This window comes from Astyanax mexicanus, chromosome 1 (assembly GCF_023375975.1).
Source record: "Astyanax mexicanus isolate ESR-SI-001 chromosome 1, AstMex3_surface, whole genome shotgun sequence".
Classification (NCBI taxonomy): Eukaryota; Metazoa; Chordata; class Actinopteri; order Characiformes; family Acestrorhamphidae; genus Astyanax; species Astyanax mexicanus.
The window spans coordinates 36,572,875-36,596,070 of NC_064408.1; the positions used below are offsets into that span (position 1 = coordinate 36,572,875).

The 23,196-nt window shown below is 37.5% G+C and overlaps 1 protein-coding gene across 1 annotated transcript in view; it reads right to left on the reverse strand.

Moving 5' to 3' along the window:
- The window catches only part of ophn1 (oligophrenin 1), a 141,011-nt gene that overhangs the window by 75,222 nt on the left and 42,593 nt on the right, over positions 1-23,196 (reverse strand). Inside the window, exons 9-16 of the mRNA XM_022685083.2 lie at positions 23,045-23,145; positions 17,365-17,456; positions 16,130-16,205; positions 14,940-14,973; positions 14,553-14,615; positions 2,169-2,243; positions 740-824; positions 554-612 (exon numbers count right to left, since the gene is read on the reverse strand). Coding sequence (XP_022540804.2) covers positions 554-612; positions 740-824; positions 2,169-2,243; positions 14,553-14,615; positions 14,940-14,973; positions 16,130-16,205; positions 17,365-17,456; positions 23,045-23,145 — 585 coding nt within the window. The remainder of the gene's footprint in view (positions 1-553; positions 613-739; positions 825-2,168; positions 2,244-14,552; positions 14,616-14,939; positions 14,974-16,129; positions 16,206-17,364; positions 17,457-23,044; positions 23,146-23,196) is intronic.

The following is a 23,196-nucleotide window of genomic DNA, read 5'->3' on the forward strand; positions in this document are numbered from 1 at the left end:
TGGGTTTTGGATCTCTAAAATTTTAGGAGATAAATGTTCAAAATATGAGGTCTAAAATGTTAAATCTAAGGGTTCTGGACAAAGATACACAATTCCTACAAAAGACATGATTCCTAGAACTTTAAAACTGATTATTTTGGATGTGCACATATATGGAGTCTGGATCTGTATAGGTTCTGAATGTGCAAAGTATAAATTCTTGAATCTTAAAACTGGGAGTTCTGGAGGTGAAAAAGTATTAGTCCTAAAACTCTAAAACTGATTTTTTTTTTGGATATGCATACATGTGGATTCTAGATATTTAAAACTGTGGAATTGGTAGTCTAAATTCCAGGTTCTATATGTGCAAAAGGATGAATTACACCAGTTCTAGAACTGAAGAACTGGGTATAGTAGTATAGTAAACATTCAGCTTGCTTTAGTTAATACTACTACTTGAAACAGTGTTTTGTAAAACTGCAGAACTTTTTAATAGATCCTAAAATATTCCAGAATAAATTCTAATGATGTGTTTTGTGTGTGTGGAGGGGAAAGGGGATGGATGTGCTCATACTTGCTGCACTGATGAGCTCCCTGTGAAGACTGTAGGTCATAAGTGGTTCACTCAGGCTCCTGTAGAAACACGCACACACAAATTCACACATTAGAACACGTGCAAAGTAAACACATAAATGCTCACCATTACACAATTACAGGTAAAATGCTTGTTTATTTATCTGTGGATGTCTGTGTGACTCACCGCAGATAGAACTTCATGGCACTGGTAATTGTTTTAATGTCCCATTCACTACTGTTCAAATCAACATCACCTGGGCACTTAGAGTCTTAAAACAGAGAAACAAACAGGCTTAAAGAGACAGTTCTGTGAAAATAGTTCTTCCTGTTAAATAAAATGCTTATGATTTGCTAATGCATGCTTTATTTCTCAAGTTTAAGATTATTTAGTTTAGTATGACTGAGAGAATGAGGTAATGCAACTTAAATTAGCACTTTGTAAAAAGAAAAAGCAGCTGCTAAATATAGTCAAGAACAAACACAGTATATAGATAAGGGAGCACTGATTTCTGTGTGGCCTGTTTAGTGCGATTTCTGTGTTTGCCTGCCATGGACAACCTTATCTAACTAAAATAACCCACTCCAATTAATAGCCAGCACAATAAGGCCCACTTAAAATCGTTAAATATTCTCAAAAAATCCACAGTGTGCCTTATAATCCTGTGCAATGTATGTATGAATTTTACCAGTCAGGTTATAAGGAGCAGTAAAGCCACTCTGCTGAAGTACAGAGTTATACAGGAGTTTCAGTTTAGTTCTCCAGTAGTACTATCATTAGCTGCTAACCACGCTAAACGCTAGCTCCTAAGCCGTTCTAAGGTGAGTAGTATTATCGGCCCGTAGTCTGCTGCTAACTCCGGCTAGCACTGCTGGACCAGCATTAGCATTGGCCGCTAATCATGCTAAGCGCTAGGTCTTTCGCCATTCAGAGGCGAGTATATATCAGACTGTAGCCTGCACATTTATCATGAATTACAAATTGTAATCATATGTTGTTTATAATATGTTAATATAATGTTATACAGCTAAAAAAATAAAATGGTAAAAATATCACATATCTATCATTATTAATGATATAAGTTCCATGATGAAGGTCAGTCACTTTACTTGGAGGTTTCAACAGACATGGAGCACACTTTAAATAACTATAAGCTATTATAACATTCAAGATAAGCATAAAAGAAAATTACAGCATGGGTGAGTGGGTTTGTACAAGCAGGCAGCTTAATTATATATAATTATAAATAAAATAAAATAAAAACACTTATTATGCATTATGATTACTATTTTTAATACATAATATTTTTTTGGTAAATATTTAAACCTTATGAATGCATTATAATGTGTAACGAATGTGCTCATAGAGACGTATAGACATGACATTCAGAAAATGTTAGAATTTTTTTTTTTTCTTATTTTTTGCCCAAAAAAACGTATAATTACACAATCTCAAGAAAACTAAAATAAAAATAAAATAAAGTGATTTTTTTTTGTAAAACCTCTGCTTAACCTTGTTTTTTTATGTGTTCATTACAACGTAAATCAGGAAGCGAATGCACAAAACACAAAAACAGACAGAACCACAGCAGATGTTCTATAGGTTATTCTCTCACCAAAAAAGGAATTCAGCAGTTTTTGTACTTGGATGTTGCTGCCAACCGTCCTATACACTCCTTCCTGAGTGAGCCCTGAGAGAAAGAGAGAGAGAGAGAGATAAAACAGGAAGGAGGAAAGAATACGAGGGAGAGAATTAGGCAGGAATTGGTATCAGAAAGGAAAGGGGAGAGCTGTAGGGGTAAAATCAGGCCAGTGCAGTGGAAAAGTACAGCAATTCACTCAAGCAACCAAGACAACCAGCATTTGGCCAGTTCTAACCTGATGCAAGCCAAGTATTGAGTTTTATGTTGGTGAGTGACTTGTATTCATCAGGTTGCGGTGTGTACTGCATCTTAACACCAGCTCCAAACAAATCAGCCTCATTAAGGACATTCCACATGCTAATATTTTCAACCTGAAAACGTTAGAGGTACTCCTACATTCTCACTAATTCTACAGCTAACTGCCTCAGCACAGCACCAGAAAAGACTGACAACTTTTCCAGTTACATACAGCCATTACAGATGTGTGAAACCTCATATCTCTAAAAGAAAGAAACTTTTTAACAAAGTCAATGTACAAAGATTTTAAATAAGTTTTTTCTTAGCATTTCTATTGGTGCATTTATCCCACAATTCCTGACGCTTTAAAAAAAGCAACAACTGACAGATTAATAAAAAGAAACACTGAAACATTACATAACTATTACATAATAGCATTATATAACTGGTACTCATTTTTACCAATTCCAACGTTGCAGCCTAATAAGGCTAGTTACAAAAATAAGACTGAGTTTTAATCATGCATTAAATCACCTTCAACATTTAAATGCTAGTTGTTAGCAATCTCTCAGTTTTAATGAGATTAAATTACATATCTATTACTCAGTTACATAATTCAGCTTTGCTAATTCTACCCTTGCTTATCTATTACCTGTGTTTTAATAATACTCACTTTCTACAATTATTGCTCGGTTTTGAAAAATACTAACAGTAAATAACTGTTACTTAGGTTTTACATTTTTTAAATGCTTACATTACACTGGTATTTTTTTTTTCTTCCCATATTTTTCGCACTATAAGCACACTTAAAATCTTTAAGCATTAGCCGCTAAGCCCAGTGCTAGCTCTTTTGCTGTTGAGTATATCGGACTGTAGTCTGCGTGTTCACTGTGTTAAAACAAGCTATGTGGGACGAACCTCTTGCTGACAGCACCCTGGCTTACCAGAAAACTTAGGGTATCACATTGTAGCACTGTGTTTACTGTGTTCACTAGCGCTAAGCGCAGCTAACCGCAGCTAGCACTGCTGCTAACCGTGCTGTTAAAAACACTGGAAATCTGAGCTTACTGTAAATAAACAGAAGCGCTTTACTCACCCAAATAAAACAGTTTTCAGGAGAAAAATCTGTGTAGATTAACATCCAGCGCTGGTTTGACAAAAAAAAAAAACTATATATATATTTTTAAGAATTACAGTTTTGTTTACTAAGGTGCCCCCAGTGGCGAGACCTGCTAAGATTAGAAGGGAAACATGGCGACACCCCTGTTTCTTGCTATTGTCACTTAAAATGTGCCTTATGTATGAAGATAGACCAGAAAATAGACAATTATTAATAGTTCACCATATAGTACAGTGCGCCATATAGTGCGAAAAATACGGTACACTGATGAGGATTCATCAACGGACCTGTGTGCAAAATGATCCCCCAAAAAAAGTCTCATTTATTTTTATATTTACATCGACTTGACTTAATCAAGCCAAGATCATACACCTGTTACTGCCTGCTCTCTCAGCACTTTCTGAAACAGCTGACGTGTACATGTTTTCGCTGTCCCAAACAGTCTACTTTCTCTGAGCCCATACTTGTCCCTAATGTGCTGCAGCTTAGAATATTCTCGCTTATTTGAGACTAGTTTTAGACAGCTAGTGGCCCCGATATCACAGTATAATGGAAAATAAAGTTTCTGTCCTAATACATATCAACTCTTCCAGCTGCTGTCAGCAGGGTCTCCTTTAGTCTCCTAAGGCCGTTTAATGCAGATGTCATAGGGTAGAAGTTGTTAACACTATAGCCAGTGCAGTATGTGTGTGTAGTGCAGCTCTAACACCAGTACAGTCTGAAAATATGTGGCTGGTACTGGGGTAGAGTGGGCCACTAGATATAGTCAGGCATATTGTGTTAAGAATAACAGCAAATCAGAAAAATATACATCCATTCCGGCATTTTAGGTTTACAACACTGCTGGGACTGTAAACCATTTACCATTTTCTATTGCCTTTCTTTCAAAGGGTTTCACAATACTTTTAAGATGTTTTGGCACTGAAGATGCCAAGAGATAAAGTTTTCCAGGTTATTATATCTTAAGGTGTGCAACAGAATGATGGTATCCTTATCACATTTTCTGCAGCCAGACCAGTCTAGTAACTTTATCTGTTTCTCAATCTCAAAGTACTTTTCTAGAGTAATGCTGACAGGCCTTTAGACTTGTTGCTAAATGGTCGTTTTTCATTTTTGTACTGGAGAACACAGTCCAAAAATATGGATACTGATTAATCTGACCACAGAACTTATTTCCACTGTCTGATGGTCTATCTTAGATCTAGCCTCAGAGCCCAAAGAAGTCTATGCCACCTCTGAACATGGTTAACTTCTGGATAAGGCTTCTGTTTGGCAATTTAGATGGAATTTGTGAGTGTAGATACTCTGTATTGTAGTTCTTGACAAAGTAATGCCTTGCCCCCATGTGGTTCTATCAGCTATTGTTGAATAATAGTTCTTAACGCAGTACAGCTTAGACTTGTGCCCCTGTCCTTCATGCACTGAAATACCTCCCGATTGCAGATTGAACCTTTTTTAGTAATATTATTTGCTTCCAATCTGAAGGTACATAGTTTTTTATGCATTTCAATAATGTTCACACACATTTGTCAAGTTATTTTATTTCAGTAATTCAGTTAAAAAATGTGAAACTCATATATTATATAGATGTTTTACACACAGAGTGATCTATTTTAAGTGTTTATTTTATTTTATTGTTGTTGATTATAAAAAAAAGAGTTTTTGGTATTTTGGTATCAGCTCTTGTTTGTGATTACAGGTACGAGTAAATAATCATGGCATCGGGCCAGTATCTGTATCCATCCATCTCCTTAAATGGTGAAGGTAAAGCAACTAAGTACATTTTAGTAATAGAAAAGAAAAGCATGTACTTCCTCCGAGTCATAAAAAAACTCCACCACAAACTGTGCTAAAACAACACCACTAGAACTCAACATGCTTAGAGGCAAACACACATCCACACAAGCAAGGAATGTGAGTCATATTTTGCATTTGGTACAAAGATAAAGACGACACAGATTTTTATTTTAGAAACTAATCATGCTTTACGAGCCGCACATTTGTTTATTTAGAAATTAAAGATTGGCTTTTTATCTTCTTACTGTGGTCACTTTAATAGTCAGAAAGGATTTAGCAATTATCTGTATTTTCAAAAGTTTCACTACCTATTTAATCTCTTTTATGTCTATAATCTGTAAACATAAAGCTTTATTTAAGATAATAAGTTCAGTTTAATTTTGTCTCTAGTTTCATTTTGTCTATTGTCTTCAACAGTCCAATTTTACTGAATATGAGGCACATCGTATTATGAGGCACACTATCAATGAATGTCTATTTTTTTTTGTCTATTTTTTTATTTTATACATAAGGCACACCAGATTATAAGGCGTGGTTTAAAAAATTATAATAATAAACTCTTTCAAAGTCAAACAAGCTCAAAGAAGGTTTCTCTCCTGAAAACTGTTCATTTCGGTGAGTTAATCACTTCTGTTTACTTACAGTAAGCTTAGATTTCCCACATTTCCAAAAGCACTGTTAGCAGCAGTGCTATCCACGGTTAGCAACATTTAGCTTTAGTAAACCCTGCAGACAGAGCTACACTGAGGAACCCTGAGTTCTCCAGTAAGTCTGGGTGCTATCAGCTAGTGTTTCATCCACGTAGCTTGTTTTAACATCGTAAACATAAATAATACTCACCTCTGGATGACAAAAGAGCTAGCGCTTAGTGGCTAATGCTAAAACTTCACTGAAACTCCCATATAACGCTGCACTTCAGAGGAGTGGCTTTACTGCTCCTTACAACCTGACTGGTAGAATTCATACATAAGTGCTAATTTTTGGGAAAATTAAAGGATTTTAAGTACGAAAAATACAGTACTTATGTTTTAATATATTCATTTTTAGTGGAGGATTACCAGTAGGAATTTTCATGTACAGTGTACCTGCATGTTTACTGTGCACATGACAATAAAACTTTTAAATCGTCAATCTAGCGTATGTACTGAGCTAGGAAAACAAGCTTCTAGGCACACAGCTCCTGGAGTGGAAATGCTTCAGGAAGTTATGAAACTTAAGGAACTGCTGTCACAGACTGGTTTTAAAGATGTTCCTCCCAGTGTAGAAGCAGGCAAAACTGTTTATGAGTGAGTGTGTTTTTTTTGTAACGTATTGTTTGTCAGATCTGTCTGTGTGGGAATAAAGCTTTTCACTGCGAGTTGTACAGTGTATGACTGTGCATGTGACAAATAAACTCTGATTTGAACAACTTGTTAAATGTGTTGTTGGCTATATTGGCCAGTAAACTCCTGTGAAAAAGACTATTAACCCTTTCATGCATAGAGGTCACTACAGTGTACAGCTGTTTAAAAATTTTTTTTCTTTAAATATGCTTGCAATTTTGGGCACTGCTGCATATAGTCCACTGTAGTGGAAGCTATTGCATCATCCTGTACAAAAAAATCCCATTGGTTGGTCATTGTAATGGGAAAAAGAAGTCAATGAAATCAAGATGGCCGGCAGACAGGGAAAACCACCAAACACCTTGGCTATTTTTGTTTCTACCTTTTATAAAATTATATCACTTCAGGTAAAAAAATATATAATTACATCAAGTAACATCTAAGGTGACATATTATGTAAAGATTTTCGCAATTTTGATTTTATATTTGAGGGAATTGTAGATTAATCATCTGTCCACTTAATTGTACATCATGCATCATTAGCTATTTTTCAACTTTAATGCAATGTCAATTACTTCCAGTGTTGTTTTTAAAATAATTCATATTGTTTAATGTTTTGGCTGTAAATCAACTTCTTTAATTGAGGAATGTCTGCCAGTACAGACAGTTGCAAGCAGAGAAGTAGGGTCAAGCAGTGATAGTGAAGGTGAGTCTGGAAATGTTACTGAGGGAGTTGAGGCTGAGGAACGGAGATGAAGGAGATGAGGCTGTTGAAACTAAGGGCACCCCAATATCCAGTATGCCCCTGGAAACCACTGGCCCCAGCTCAAGAAAGTATAAAATGCCAGCACACAAAGAACCAAGTACATCTGCATGCAGTGTCTTGTAGCTTTGTGCCCTGTATGCTTTGGCAACCATCATAGAAAATAGTCTCAGAAATTAGCAACAAGCATGATTTGACAGGAAATATGATACATGCTATAAAATACTATAAGAGAATATGCTCACTTAACAGTTCAGAGACTTGACAAGAATACAGTATGATAATACCAGTCACAATCAAGATTCTATAAGGTTCTACGGTTCAGAGACATTTTCTTGTGTCACAATATCCTCCTCAGTTCCACTATTCCAACAGAATACCATATTACAACTGTATAACTGAATTACATTTGTGTTTTTTTACAACAAAAAATGCATGAAGTACACTTGAGTGGACAGATAAATATTTCTTTATCGAATAAAGATAGAATATATATTTTTTTCAAACCTTGTTTTACATCCCTAAGGATGTATAAAAACACTTAGAAAAAAAATCCTGACTGAGTTTATTATAATTCATGCATGAGAGGGTTAAACTCAATAAGATTTCCCTGTTTAAACGAAGGGTAATAAATTAACAAATAAGTAAATAAATAAAGGTGAGCTCCTGCTGGGTTGGAATGAAACCTGCAGCCACATCGGCCCTCTGTGCTATTTTATTTGATTTTTTTTACACATTTCAGGCGACCGCAGCTGCCAGAACTTTACCATAAAGTACACATAAAAATAGTTATAGCAATACCACCTTGTTAACGGTAACGCTATAAAAGCAAACACATGTTCTGCCTGTTAGTTTAACTCCACAACTTAGTGCACTTCATTCAGTTTTTATATTTTTAATTGTATGTTATCATCTTTCACTGTAAAATTTACAGCTTTGGAAGATCTTGGCTGTTTTACAGAAAACACTGAAGCTGATTTTTAATAGCAAACCTCAGGAAACCACATCTACCCGTAAATGTAACAATGTCTTACATTTACACAAATATTTTATACATGGAAACCATAGACTGTATATAAAGATGGACGCCGTGTCGCCGTTCCCATTCATTCAATGAAAATGAAGCCAAAATCTTGCGCCATTTTGGCGATTCAGAGACCAGAGTCTGCGCAGTAGAGACCAGAGGAGGGAGAAAGACTGTGGAGAGACCGCCTACTCATTTAAATAACCCCGCCTCTGAGGGCTGCCTCGCGGTCACAGGCTGCAGAGCGGAGTGGAGCGGAGCTGACGGTCTGTTATTGGTCCCGCCCATAAGCAGCCCTTTTACCATAACCACACCTGTTTTGAATAGAGCTGAATAACGTTTTAAAAAACGAATTCTGTGAGAATATAAAAATTTGACAATATAAGCAGAGGTTACACTAGCTGCTGCATTTAAATAATGGAGGTAGAATTACAGTATATTAGAAAAAAACGTGATTAAAAGTTGTCTGTTTTGCCATTGAAACCTATGGGGATGGGTGGGGTTACACAGCTTTCTGCAGCCGAACAGCAGGGGGTGCCCGACCTGTGGTGGCTTCACTTTTGAGAGACGATGCTCTGTCCAGCTATATACAGTCTATGATGGAAACGATTTGGCAACATGCTGCTGGCTATGATGATCAATAAACTCAAATTGGTCATTGGTCAGTACATAAATATAGGCTCAACCTGGCTGCAGCCATGTCAGCTCTTACTGGATACAATTTAATATCCCAGGTTTAGGGCAAAACTGTTTTTTTCTTTTTACCTCTTTTGTAAACTTCTTTCAACCATAGCTGCCGGGACTTTACAATCAATTATGAATAAAAAGAAATATAGCAATATCACCTTGTTAAAAGTAACACTGAAAAGCCAGGCACAAGTTCTGGCTGCTAATTTAACAGCACTAACTCTTCACTGCAGTCTGAGGGTGGTGTTTTATTTTTGTATTTATTTTATTTTTTCATGTGAAATTTACAGCTGTGGTGCTTTACTTTATTACATTCAACACTGAAGCTGCACTTTTGAAGCACAGTTCTAGAACTGAACCACGTCTGCCAGTATATGTAATAATTCTTTGTATCCATGGATGCACTGAGCAAGGCATGTTGCGATGGTCATTGCTATCTTACACCCCGCCAACAGTCTACTTTTACGACATTAACCTAGTTTTTGAGTTATGGAATATATCTACACTGATTGGCTTGGTGGTCTGGAAGCGAGGTGTGTTCAGGTAAATTTCTGGCATATTGTTATCTTGGCTTTTGAAAACACAGATGCTCCACTGACAGATTAAAACCCTGACAACAGTCAACAGTCAGAGGTTCATTGCTCTCTTGGCTATGCAGGTGTGACATATGTGCTCAGCACACAACTTTTACCTCAATAATGAAGAGAATACAGAATAAAATAACATTTCTGTTCCCGTAAATGACCTGCTTCCTCTGCCGAGAAGTGCAAAAGCACTGCACCATTAAAATACAAATCTGCCAAAGTTAGAGCTCACCTGGCTATTAAAGAGAGTAGTACCTGAACTCTGATTGGTTTATTTTATGTTAAGCCCAAAACACACCCATGATTAATTAACGGAGTTAGTACATCGTGTGCGCGTTTGGAGCCCAGTATAGCATTTTTTTGGCTTCCTCAAGAAAGAAAAAAAAATCCACAGTGACCTTTCCTAAATCAAGCTGTGCGGTTTGTGGTTGACGGTTGCCTATAAATGTTTTCTAGGAACTAACCAGTAAAGTAATCCCATTACAGTCTGAGCGCAGACATGAGTAACTTGTAACAGTGGGGGTAAAATTTGTCATTTCTTAGTGGGCTGGTACACAATAGCAGGATTAGGGCCAATGCAAAACTATGCATCTTTCATTTGTATTAAAAGATAGGATAACAGCTGATTGTGCTCATGAAACAAAATATGAAATAGCTTGGGTTTATACTGTCTGTATTTAAATATAAAAGTCAATGTAAGAAACTTACAAGGTGTATTAATCAAATGCATTTTCATACTGCCTGATCCATTTCTAACTTAGATTCACAAATAAAGCATAGATTTAATGCTGATACCGGCATCTAAATACAGCCTTGGTGGCACTGCTGATCTTGCAGTATCTTGAGCCCAGACAATGTCATTTACGCACAGTATCAGTGTCCTGACACTGATACTGGCACTTAACCACAATACTGTATCTGTAACAGTGATAAATACTAAACTGCAGTTTTTTTTGCTAAACTTTCATATTTAATTTTTCACTGATCTGAAATAAAGGTGTTCAAGGTCAGCGTCGATAACACATCTGCAGAACCATTACCGATACTTACATATCTGTCAAAATGTTTGTGGACACTCAACCTATTGCTGACACAGATGTGCAAATGCTTGTCTACACTCTGAAGAGAAGTACTGCCAACAGAAATAAACATAAACCTAGTGCCTAATGCCAGGAATGGGCTAGAGAGAGGGGTAAAATGCCTGCCAGAACTGAGCTGTGGAGCAGCAGAAGTCCATACATTACTTATGGGTTGAGTTGGGGAGTCGCATAATAGAAGGCAAAGCATGTTGAATGCAATCAAATGCTCACAGCAACGCTCTAAAATCTAACCAAAGGCCTTCAGAGAGAAAGTTACTTTAACAATAGCCAGATAAACTGTTTTACATTTCAGAATAAACAATGAGAATAATAATAAGCAGGCATCTCAGTCCACATTGTTCCATATTTTGTGGAAGACTGTTACATAACTGCCAAATACTTAGTATAAAAAATATTTATAAATAACTAATAAAGTATTTACTACTTGTTACTATCATTGCACAAGCATAGGGAGCATTAATAGTTAACACGTCTTGTTTGTTTTACTTCACCTGTTTTAAGGTCTGCTCAGTACTATTGTGTGTGTGTGTGTGTGTGTCTGGGTATGTGGGTGGTTGGGTGGGGGAGGAGCATCCTAGGGCATGAAAAAAAATGCAGAACAGTTTTTGGCAGCCACAGGAGCAGTGGAAGTGTGTGTGTGTGTGTGTGTGTGTTTGTGTGTGTTCTTGCTATGAGTGTCCAAACTTCCTACTGTAGCACACTGCTTCCCTCTACTGGTTCAGTGTGAATGTGCAAGTGTTTATGTATATGTATAGTGATCAGGTAGATGCTGCATGTCTGCGAGTGCGTGTGTTTGTGCGAATCTGTCTGTTGGTGCGGATGTGTGTGTGTGTGTGTGTGTGTGTGTGTTAAACACGTCAGCTTACGTCCGCCCGCCACCATCCATCAAAAAATACATCAAAAATTGCAATTATGCGACTCTGCTGGGATGAAACTCAAACACTAAGCAGGTTAAAAAGCCTCACCTAATAAATCACCTCTGCCAACTGCCCAAAAACTGTCCAACTAAAGCTAAGGATCAGCCCGTATTATTCTTGAAACCACTCGTGCAATAAATTATGTTAAATTAAATTAAAGTTAAATTAAACGGATATCGACTCCACGTCAGAAAATGCACCCATTTGAAAGGTTGGCCACATCTGAGCTGTTTTCATAAATTTTCCCTCGTTTTATTGAGATACAGGAGATTGAAGTGATCCGTAACGCTGGAAAAGTTGAAAACACGCCATTCTCTTTCCAGTCCCTGCACTCCACATATGGAAACTAAGCTGGAAAAAAAAATGTTTTGATTCTACGGTTTCTATGATGTCACAAGAACCAACTTAATGTCTATTCAACCTACAACAGCGGAGCCAAACTAACTCAAATTGCTTTTCTCAGGATTTCTTTTTTGGATTAGACACCTTAGCGGAAGCTCAGAGGTGATGTATATACAGGGGTTAGACAATGAAACTGAAACACCTGTCTTTTTAATGTGGGAGGTTTTATGGCTAAATTGGAGCAGCCTGGTGGCCAATCTTCATTAATTGCACATTGCACCAGTAAGAGCAGAGTGTGAAGGTTCAATCAGCAGGGTAAGAGCACAGTTCTGCTCAAAATATTGTAATGCACACAACATTATGGATAACAAACCAGAGTTCAAAAGAGGACAAATTGTTGGTGCACGTCTTGCTGGCGCATCTGTGACCAAGACAGCAAGTCTTTGTGATGTATCAAGAACCACGGTATCCAGGGTAATGTCAGCATACCACCAAGAAGGACCAACCACATCCAACAGGATTAACTGTGGACGCTGTAAGAGGAAGCTGTCTGAAAGGGATGTTCGGGTGCTAACCCAGATTGTATCCAAAAAACATAAAACCACGGCTGCTCAAATCACGGCAGAATTCAATGTGCACCTCAACTCTCCTGTTCCACCAGAACTGTCCGTCACTACAATAAATGACTGTATTCTAAAACCAAGTGTTTCAGTTTCATTGTCCAACTCCTGTATATCAGTACAACTGATAGCACAGGAACAAAACCAGCCAGTTTAACTCCAACAGCATTTTTACACTTATCCCAGATATGTAAGTCTATATCAAATACCAATTCTGGGCTTATTTGAGGAAGGAATCATTATCGCTGATTCGCCCACAGAGAAATTTAAATTAAACTATGGATCGATGGTGCAATTTGAAACATCAATTTTCTGTGCCTTTTTTTGCTAAATTGTAGGGTTGCTACTCCTTATCTTCTATTGATACAAAAACTCAAGCAGTGAATAACTGCACATTTTTGGAGTTTGGATGTAAAAAGTGCTGTCCAGTGACACTGCTAAATATTATGTTATCAATAATAAAATGACAAAAACACTAACTTTATTTAAGCTTTTCCGAGGATAAGAAGTAGTTCAGTCTGCATTGTGAAGCGCTCCCTATGTGTCTGCATTTGCAGCTTGAGTTTGCTTTTATTAATGATTAGGAGTGCGGAGACAGCTGCAGCTTTATCATATTTCTTCCACGCAGAGTTACTTGAGCCTACTAGAGAAGTTCAACAATGTGTCTCATTTTAAGTACATTTATATCTCACTCGCATTTAGCGAACATCTTTGCATATTAAATGTGGAACTCTACACTAGATATTTCAAACATGCCATAGATATAGAGAAGCTAACATTATCCACATTTTTTTTTTAGCTCTCACACAATGCTAAGAGAGCCTCATTTTTTATAGGCTCTAATAGCCTTATGTCTCATTTTTAATAAACTTATATTCCACTTGAATTTAACAAACAAATTAGCATTTTACCCAATTTTTCTGTTACACCTTAAATGTGGCAGGTATATACCAGCCATTAAAAACATGCTGTAGTTCTAAAGACTATAACATAAGCAACAATTAGCCTGCAAACAAGTTTGCATTTTGCCTGAGTTTTCCACCTTTTTCCACCAATTTTCCACCTTAAATGCAGTTGCAGTTACATTCAGAGTAAAATAAAATCAACCTGCAGTAAATTCAAGTTCTGCAGTAAATTCAAGATCCATATTCTGAACTTCTGAATCAGAATCGAATTTATTCTCTAAATCAGTGATGATACAGATATCTAACATTATATACAGCTCTGAAAAAAATTAAGATACCACTTTAGTTTCTGAATCAGTTTCTTGAATTTTTCTATTTATAGGTTTATGTTTGAGTAACATTGTTGTTTTATTCTATAAACTGTTTCTTCCAAATTCCAAATAAAATTATTGTCATTTAGAGCATTTGTTTGCAGAAAATGAGCAATGGCTGAAATAACCAAAAAAGACGCAGCGCATATGAGTTGCATATTCAGACGCAGATGCATATTCATAAAGTTTTAGGAGTTCAGAAATCAATATTTGGTGGAATAACCCTGTTGTTTAATTACAGTTTTCATGCATCTTGGCATGTTCTCCTCCACCAGTCTTACACACTGATTTTGGATAACTTTATGCCTTTACTCCTGTTGCAAAAATTAAAGAAGTTCAGCTTGGTTTGATGACCTGTGATCATCCATCTTCCTATGTTTGTTCTTCATTGCTGATTTATACTGGTTTTGACTCTGAGAGTTTTGACTATGCCCTGTATTGCCAATTTTTACAATAATGCATCTGTTTTGTATCTGTGAGTGTCTGAGTTCTGCCTAGCCATGACACCATCACTGTCAGTATAGTATAAAAGATGAGTTTCTGACTGATGAACAACAGGTAACTTTACCTTTAGTCTCGATGACGTTGATGCATTTTCTAACAAACTTGAAGCCAGTCTCATTCAGTTCCACTGCAGAAAAATAACAATATTACAAAAAATAGATCACCACAATAAGACGTATGTTTTTTTATTTTTAAATATTAACAAAACATTAAAAAAACATTTTTAAATTAGCAAAAAGTTCTAGCCTACAATAAAAATAAAAGTTCTATAATTTTATTTTCAAGTTTTATCAGTAATGTGAAGGATCTAAAAACAATCAAACATATTTCCCATAAAGAGAAAGTTCTAAATATAAACTACAAAAAGAAAGTTCTACATATAATCTATAACCAGAAAGTTCTACCTATTAGTTCTATCTATAGAGTGAAACTGAAAGGAAGTGCTACATACTTTCAGCTTGTTTGTGAATGGGGGAATGGTAAATCTACAAGAGAAAAAGATCAGGAAAAGAAAATTAGATAGACATTTGAGATCAACAGAACTGCGATGAGTCAATGACGGAACCCAGCAACCAACAGTTTTAATCAGTGAGAGAGAAACAGAGAGTAAATCAACCACCCCAAAAGGAATCGGACAAACTATTTGACTATTTGAACAGAAGCAAAAACAGCATCTTTTTTATAATTCATTTACATTTTTTGCAAGAAGCTATTCTTTATAGTCGACATACTGTAACTGCACAGATTGGCATAATGTAACTTAAATAAGTAAAGCAATATGTTATGTTTAAATACTATTTATATATAATGATTGTCATTTACCTACAATAAGTGCATACTATGAAGACATAAGAATATACTGAGATATGATTTTAGTTATTTAAAACCTGCCCTGTTACTATACTATTTAAACCTACATATACAATTTTATATTTTTATATACACTGCCTGATCAATAAAATTAAAAAGTCACCTTCTGGATTTAGCTAAGTAATTAAGTAAATGATCTGGTGTTGCTGCAGTTGGTCAGGTGTAGGTTCAGCTACAGTATGTGCTGAAAGAATGAGGTCAGCTGACTACCTGAATATACTGAATATAGAGCAGGTTATTCCATCAATGGAATCATTTTTTTCATCCCTGATGATACGAGCATATTCCAAGATAACAATGTCATGATTCATGGGACTGGAATTGTGAAAGTGTGGTTCAGGGAGCATGAGATCATCATTTTCACACATGGATTGTTCTCCACAGAGTTCAGACCATAAACTCATAAAAAATCTTTGGGATCTGCTGGAGATGGCTTTGAGCAGCGGTCAAACTCTACCATCAGTTCTGCAAGATCTTGGTGAAAAATTAATGCAACACTGGATTGAAAAAAAAAAAACTTGTGACACTGCAGAAGCTTATAGAAACAATACCACAGTGAATGTGTGACACAAAGCTAAAGGTGGTCCAACAAATTGCGTGACCTTTTTTCTTGGTGGCACATTTTTTGACCAGGCAGTGTATATTTTCATTATATATATATATATATATATTTCTTATATATATACATATACAGAGAGAGAGAGAGAAAATGCAGTCGTTCCTCTGGCCCAGAATGTGGCGCTAGAGGTAGATGTTTTCAATAAAGCTTACCGGCTCTTTTCCATCCATGGCTTCAATCCACTGCTTCCTGTTGGCTTCTGAGATGGCTTGCAGAGTGACATTGGGCCTTTATTAACAATTAACATAAGACATGCATCAGCTTCACAGTGTATTTTATGCGATCTGTAAAGTAAAAATCGATCCAAACTTGTCAAATCTAATGAACCCAGTTTACTCTGACTCTTTATTTAGGTGCACTTCATCTTCTGCATTCTCCAAACTGTTTCATAAAAACTAACAACCCTATGCTTATAACTGGGGTCATTTACTAAATTAAGTAAGTTTTTATAGTGGATAATTAAATGTAAATAAAAGAATGAAGGTAAGAAATGTAAAATGCAATTATATTATTTTTAGTGGTGTCAATTAAAATACTAGTATATACTTTTATGTTTGAGGAGAGATAAAGCCAAAGTGGGGCGCTGGAATAAAGAATGCATGACTCATTGAATAGAAGAAACTTTTTTTTTTTTTACTTTGTTGTAAACATCTTAGCTCGGGTGTAAGGATTTCTAAAATAGAACTTTGAAATTTGCTGAGTATAAAAATCTCAGGAAGTGTTAAGTATTGCACACATGCTCATAATGGGGAGATGATCATTTAAATGGCCTGGGGGAAATATGTAACAGCCAGTATTCAGTAATTTGTACACTGTCCCTTTAAGTGACTCTTACGCTAAATGCACGGGGCACGTGTGAAGATTCTGTGTTCCAGCGAGTGTATCTGTCCAGGGTGAAGCTGCTTTAACACAGAACTCCACATAAAAAAAGGGGTCACGGGGCTGCGAGCAGTGAACGCTGTACATACAGTGCACCATATGTAAACAGCATGGAGCAGGGCCGGAGCTGGAAGTCTGAACCAAGACCAGCTTCAGAGCATCACAAATGAACACCGCACATCAGGGGCATCTCCTCTGTCATTGTGCTGTCTGTGTGTCCTCGTGTTAGGCGAGGCTGGGGCAGATTACAGCAGAAGTTGAGGGTCAAACTTGAGGGTCATACATTTTGAGATACTCTTCACAATACGGACCCTTTCGTGCAAAAGTAAAATCACTGAATTGCATTAAGTGAATTGCACATCTTTAATTTTTCACTAAAAGGGAAGGATCAGAGACATTATGAGATCAGAGGGATATATCGATATGCTTCACTGCATCTGCATGTATAGGCTTTTCACTCTTTACTCCTGTGGTCTTTAACTCTGCTTGTCTCTGTCAGATCTCTCACCTCTCATGAGTCTCGATGTCAAAGCAGAAGCGTTTATCAATAGACTCCGTTTTACGGCGAATGCAAGACTTCACATTTAGCTCTACGGGAACCTTAGAGAGAGAGAGAAAGAGAGAGAGAGAGTGAGCACATATGTGTAAGAAAGAGAGACGAACAGAATAGGAAACGGACTTGTACTTTCCCTAAAAATCATCCAGATAAGAATAAACTGAAGTGATAAAATGGTGAAAATCTAATTTACAATGAACAGTGTGTGGAGCTTAATTTTTTTCAATTAGAGCAATGAGGCTATTTAGCACCAATTAGTGTGGTGCTAATTGCATGTCTATATCATCACACACTTTCCTGAAACTGTGTGGCGTTGTTCAGTAATCTATAACTAACTTGTTTTATGTGTAGAGCCATATGATCTCTGTGATGCTGAAAGCACGTTTTTTGAAATTATGTAATAAAAACAGATTTCTGATTTAAAAAAAAACAAAACAAAACAAGGTACTGTGCAAAATAAGAAGGAAAAACATTGGGCGCTATTTTAGCGATCTATAGGCGCGCAGTCAACTGTGCACTACGCAGCTTGACTAACAACAGGACAAATATGCCATGTACTAATTCTCTTAATTAATGGGCGTAACGTGAAATAAACCAATCAGCATATCGCTTGCCATTCCCTGTAAAAACCAGGTGCGCTCTGACTTTGGTAGATTGGTAACATTTTAGCACCTGAGCTTACTGCACATGCAGACATTAGGGCTGTATGATATATTGTTTAAGCATCTTCAATGCTTTTGATTTTTGACACAAGAAGTAGACACACAATATTATAATTTTCTGAGTGAACAGTGCTGTCTCTGTGTCTGTGTGAGTGACAGACTCCTGCTGCCTGAGAAGTGCGAGGAGGAGGAGGGGGAGCGTGCGTAAACACAAGGTAACCATATGGCCTCCACATGGTTGGGCACGTGCTTGTAAACACAGCGCTTGACAGCTTGTCAAACGCTGTGCACCTCATTCAGGCAGTTTTGCACAGATATTTCCAGTTACAGCTGAATTCACACATTTAATCCCAGGAAAACACTCTTATTTACCTTTTAAAAGGAGATGTAAATATGCTCAATTAAAGGGCAGATTATTGTTGTTTTGCTGTTTTCCTCGCCCTTTATTGTTAAATATCATGATATTTATCTTAAAAAAATGTATTGCCATGTTTAATTTTTTTCCAATGCCATGCAGCCCTAGCAGACATGATTATTTCTTGACATCACTGTGTATTATGTTGAAATAATTTTGAACAGACTAGCTTTAAATAAGACAACAGCATTAAGAATTCAGAATTTACCGCAACATTAAGAACACAACAGCACACCAAATATTTTTCTGAATTAAGGCAACAACATTTCTGCTAGTTTTGCCAAATTAACATGGTCCAGATACGAAAAAAAAAAACACTTGCAATGATCACCTTAAATCCAAGACTCACCTGAAGAGCCGGGCCAAATTAAGCTTAGTGAGTCTGCCCTCCATATAACAAAATTGTAGGAAGCAAGACATGAGTTTGTGAAATATTTTATTGCTATTCGTACTGAATAAGACACGCAAACATTTTTAGGACGGAAGCGCAGCCAGAAAATGAGAGCAATGATTATTAAACTCTTCACCTGTGTTTGGAACACACTGTATCAGTTCTTAGAAAGAATTGACTTCTGCTAACAATAGATTACTTGTTAATTTACAGTTAATGAGGAATGTTATTGTTGCCAATGCATACCATGTTTTATATATCGTCGCTGTCCAATGGAAAACACTTATCTCCAAAACATTAACTTTACAGAAAAGAGAAAAAAACTTGTAAACTTTTAATGGAAGTCAATTTTGAAGAGTTTCTATTGAAGAGGTCTATTGGAAATTTTGGCACAGTGTAAGGGACAGTTTGTCTGTTCAAATGATGTAGTAAACTAAAAATCAACAAAAATGGAGATGTTTTTCATTGGACAGCGATGATATTCTTTTTATGGCTAAAAACATGCACTCTTTTTTCACAGGTGTATTTCACTTAATTTTCAAATGGTGCACACAAAAGCCGTGTGTGCTAATTCTGCCCTCTAGTGGAGAAACTGCTATGCTAAACTATAGATGTATACATGCAAAAAAATAGAAAGGGAAAAAAGGAAAAAACTTTGTATAGGGCCCCATATGTGGTTTATAACTGATCAGATTACAAGACCTGTCTTGGTTGATGGATCTGAGGTCAGCTCAGTCAAGCTTGATCATACTGTTAGTCTACCTTGGTCAGGTTGATCATCCATGTAGATCTGCTAAACTATAAACTTAAACAAAAACCGCCTTTGTTTGTCAAGAGATGGTCAATCAGCTCGACCAACTTGAGCTGGCCAGACTGTTTCTTTTTTAAGAAACACAGTTAGAACAGAGATGTGTTTTATGAGCACATTTACATTGTTTATATGTTGGGACACTAAAATGTACAGAAACAGAAACCACATTAAGTACTCGTGTTAAAGAATACTGAACAACTCCACATGCTTCGATGAGAGCATGTGACGATTTAGGAATGCCGTTAGTGGCATGCTAATTGGTGGGTTGTAAGTGTTAAAAGACACAAATGTACACTGCTCAAAAAAATAAAGGGAACACTCAAATAACACAATATAACTCCAAGTAAATCAAACTTCTGTGAAATTAAATTGTCCACTTAGGAAGCAACACTGATTGACAATCAATTTCACCTGCTGTTGTGCAAATGGAATAGACAACAGGTGGAAATTATTGGCAATTAGCAAGACACACTCAATAAAGGAGTGGTTCTGCAGGTGGGGACCACAGACCACGTCTCAGAACCTATGCTGTCTGGCTGATGTTTTGGTCAGTTTTGAATGTTGGTGGTTCTTTCACACTCGTGGTAGCATGAGACGGACTCTACAACCCACACAAGTGGCTCAGGTAGTGCAGCTCATCCAGGATGGCACATCAATGCGAGCTGTGGCAAGAAGGTTTGCTGTGTCTGTCAGCGTAGTGTCTAGAGGCTGGAGGCGCTACCAGGAGACAGGCCAGTACACCAGGAGACGTGGGAGGCCGTAGGAGGGCAACAACCCAGCAGCAGGACCGCTACCTCCGCCTTTGTGCAAGAAGGAACAGGAGGAGCACTGCCAGAGCCCTGCAAAATGACCTCCAGCAGGCCACAAATGTGCATGTGTCTGCACAAACGGTTAGAAACCGACTCCATGAGGATGGTATGAGGGCCCGACGTCCACAGATGGGGGTTGTGCTCACAGCCCAACACCGTGCAGGACGCTTGGCATTTGTCAGAGAACACCAGGATTGGCAAATTCGCCACTGGCGCCTTGTGCTCCTCACAGATGAAAGCAGGTTCACACTGAGCACATGACAGACGTGACAGAGTCTGGAGACGCCGTGGAGAGCGGTCTGCTGCCTGCAACATCCTTCAGCATGACCGGTTTGGCAGTGGGTCAGTAATGGTGTGGGGTGGCATTTCTTTGGAGGGCCGCACAGTCCTCCATGTGCTTACCAGAGGTAGCCTGACTGCCATTAGGTACCGAGATGAGATCCTCAGACCCCCTGTGAGACCATATGCTGGTGCGGTTGGCCCTGGGTTCCTCCTAATGCAGGACAATGCTAGACCTCATGTGGCTGGAGTGTGTCAGCAGTTCCTGCAAGATGAAGGCATTGAAGCTATGGACTGGCCCGCCCGTTCCCCAGACCTGAATCCGATTGAGCACATCTGGGACATCATGTCTCGCTCCACAGACTTTCCAGGAGTTGGTGGATGCTTTAGTCCAGGTCTGGGAGGAGATCCCTCAGGAGACCATCCGCCACCTCATCAGGAGCATGCCCAGGCGTTGTAGGGAGGTCATACAGGCACGTGTAGGCCACACACAATACTGAGCCTCATTTTGACTTGTTTTAAGGACATTACATTAAAGTTGGATCAGCCTGTAGTGTGTTTTTTCACTTTAATTTTGTGTGTGGCTCCAAATCCAGGCCTCCATTGGTTAATAAATTTGATTTCCATTGATGATTTTTGTGTGATTTTGTTGTCAGCACATTCAACTTTGTACAGAACAAAGTATTCAATGATTATATTTCATTCATTTAGATCTAGGATGTGTTATTTGAGTGTTCCCTTTATTTTTTTGAGCAGTGTATATATACAGTGAAGGAAAAAAATATTTTATTCCTTGCTGATTTTGTAAGTTTGTCCACAGACAAAGACATGAACAGTCTATAATTTTAAAGGTAGGTTAATTTAAACAGTGAGATATCAAAAATATCGGAAATAAAATCCAGAAAATCACATTGTATAAATTATATACATTTATTTGCATTTTGCAGACAGGAATGAGTATTTGATCCCTCTGGCAAACAAGACTTTACAGTTTGTGGTGAATTTTAAGACTGTCGCTTGCCAACTCATAGCTTCAGTTCCCTCTTTAAGTTTTCTATGGAATTAAGGTCTGTAGACTGGCTAGGCAAATCCATGACCTAAATGTGCTTCTTTTTGAGCCACTCCTTTGTTGCCTTGGCTGTATGTTTTGGGTCATTGTCATGCTGGAAGACCCAGCCACAACTCATTTTTAATGTCCTGGTGAAGGGACAAAGGTTGTCACTCAGGATTTTACGGTACATTAGTTAGTCCTGTGCCCTTAGCAGAGAAACACCATTAAAACATAATGTTCACACCTCCATGGTTGACAGTGGGGACCGTGTTCTTTGGGTCTTAGTCAGCATTTCTCTTCCTCAAAACCCGGCGAGTTGATTTAATGCTAAAGAGCTCAAATACTGTCTCATCTGACCACAGCACCTTCTCCCAATCACTCTCAGAGTCATCCAGATGTTCATTCACAAACTTCAGATGGGCCTGCACATGTGTCTTCTTAAGCAGGAGGAACTTGCAGGCACTGCAGGATTTTTATTCCATTACGGTTTTCTTGGTGACTGTGGTCCCAGCTGCCTTGAATTCATTAACAAGTTACCCCCTGTAGTTTAAGGCTGATCTTTCACCTTTCCCATGATAATGCATACTCCACAAGGTGAGATTTTGCATGAAGCCCCAGATTGATGTTGATTGACAGTCATTTTGTTTTTCTTCCATTTTCTTATTATTGCAACAACAGTTGTCTCCTTCTCATCCAGCATCTTACTTATGATTTTGTAGCCTATTCCAGCCTCGTGCAGGTCAATGATCTTGTCCCTGATGTCCTTAGAAAGCTCTTTGGTCTTGCCCATGTTGTAGAGGTTACAGTCTGAATGAATAACTGAGTCTGTGAAGAGGAGTCTTTTATACAGGTGACAATTTAAGACAGCTGCCTTTAATGCAGTTAACAAGTTGATAAGGAGCGTCTAACTGGTCTGTAGGAAGAGCCAGAACTCTTAATTATTGGTAGAGGTTTAAAAACGTATTTGTCTCTGTAAAATGCAAATAAATGTATATCATTTATACAATGCGATTTTCTGGATTTTATGTTTGATATTTTATCTCTCACCTACCTTTAAAATGTTTTGTAAGTGGGCTTACAAAATCAGCAAGAGATCAAATAATTATTTTATTTACTGTATATTTTCATTTGTTGTATAAAGAGAGCGAGATACTATCAAGACATGAGCAAAGATTTAATAAATTTTGTTTCATTTTTTGGCAGAGGAGTTTTACCTGTTTGGTTGCAGGTCTCTGTTCGGTTGGCAGCAGCACCAGCACTTTACTGTCCTTCATATACTTACAGTAATACTTCACCCAGGTCATCCCCAGTGCCCCTAACACACAGAGAGATAAAGAACAAAGGGGTGCGTTAGAGAAAGGAAACC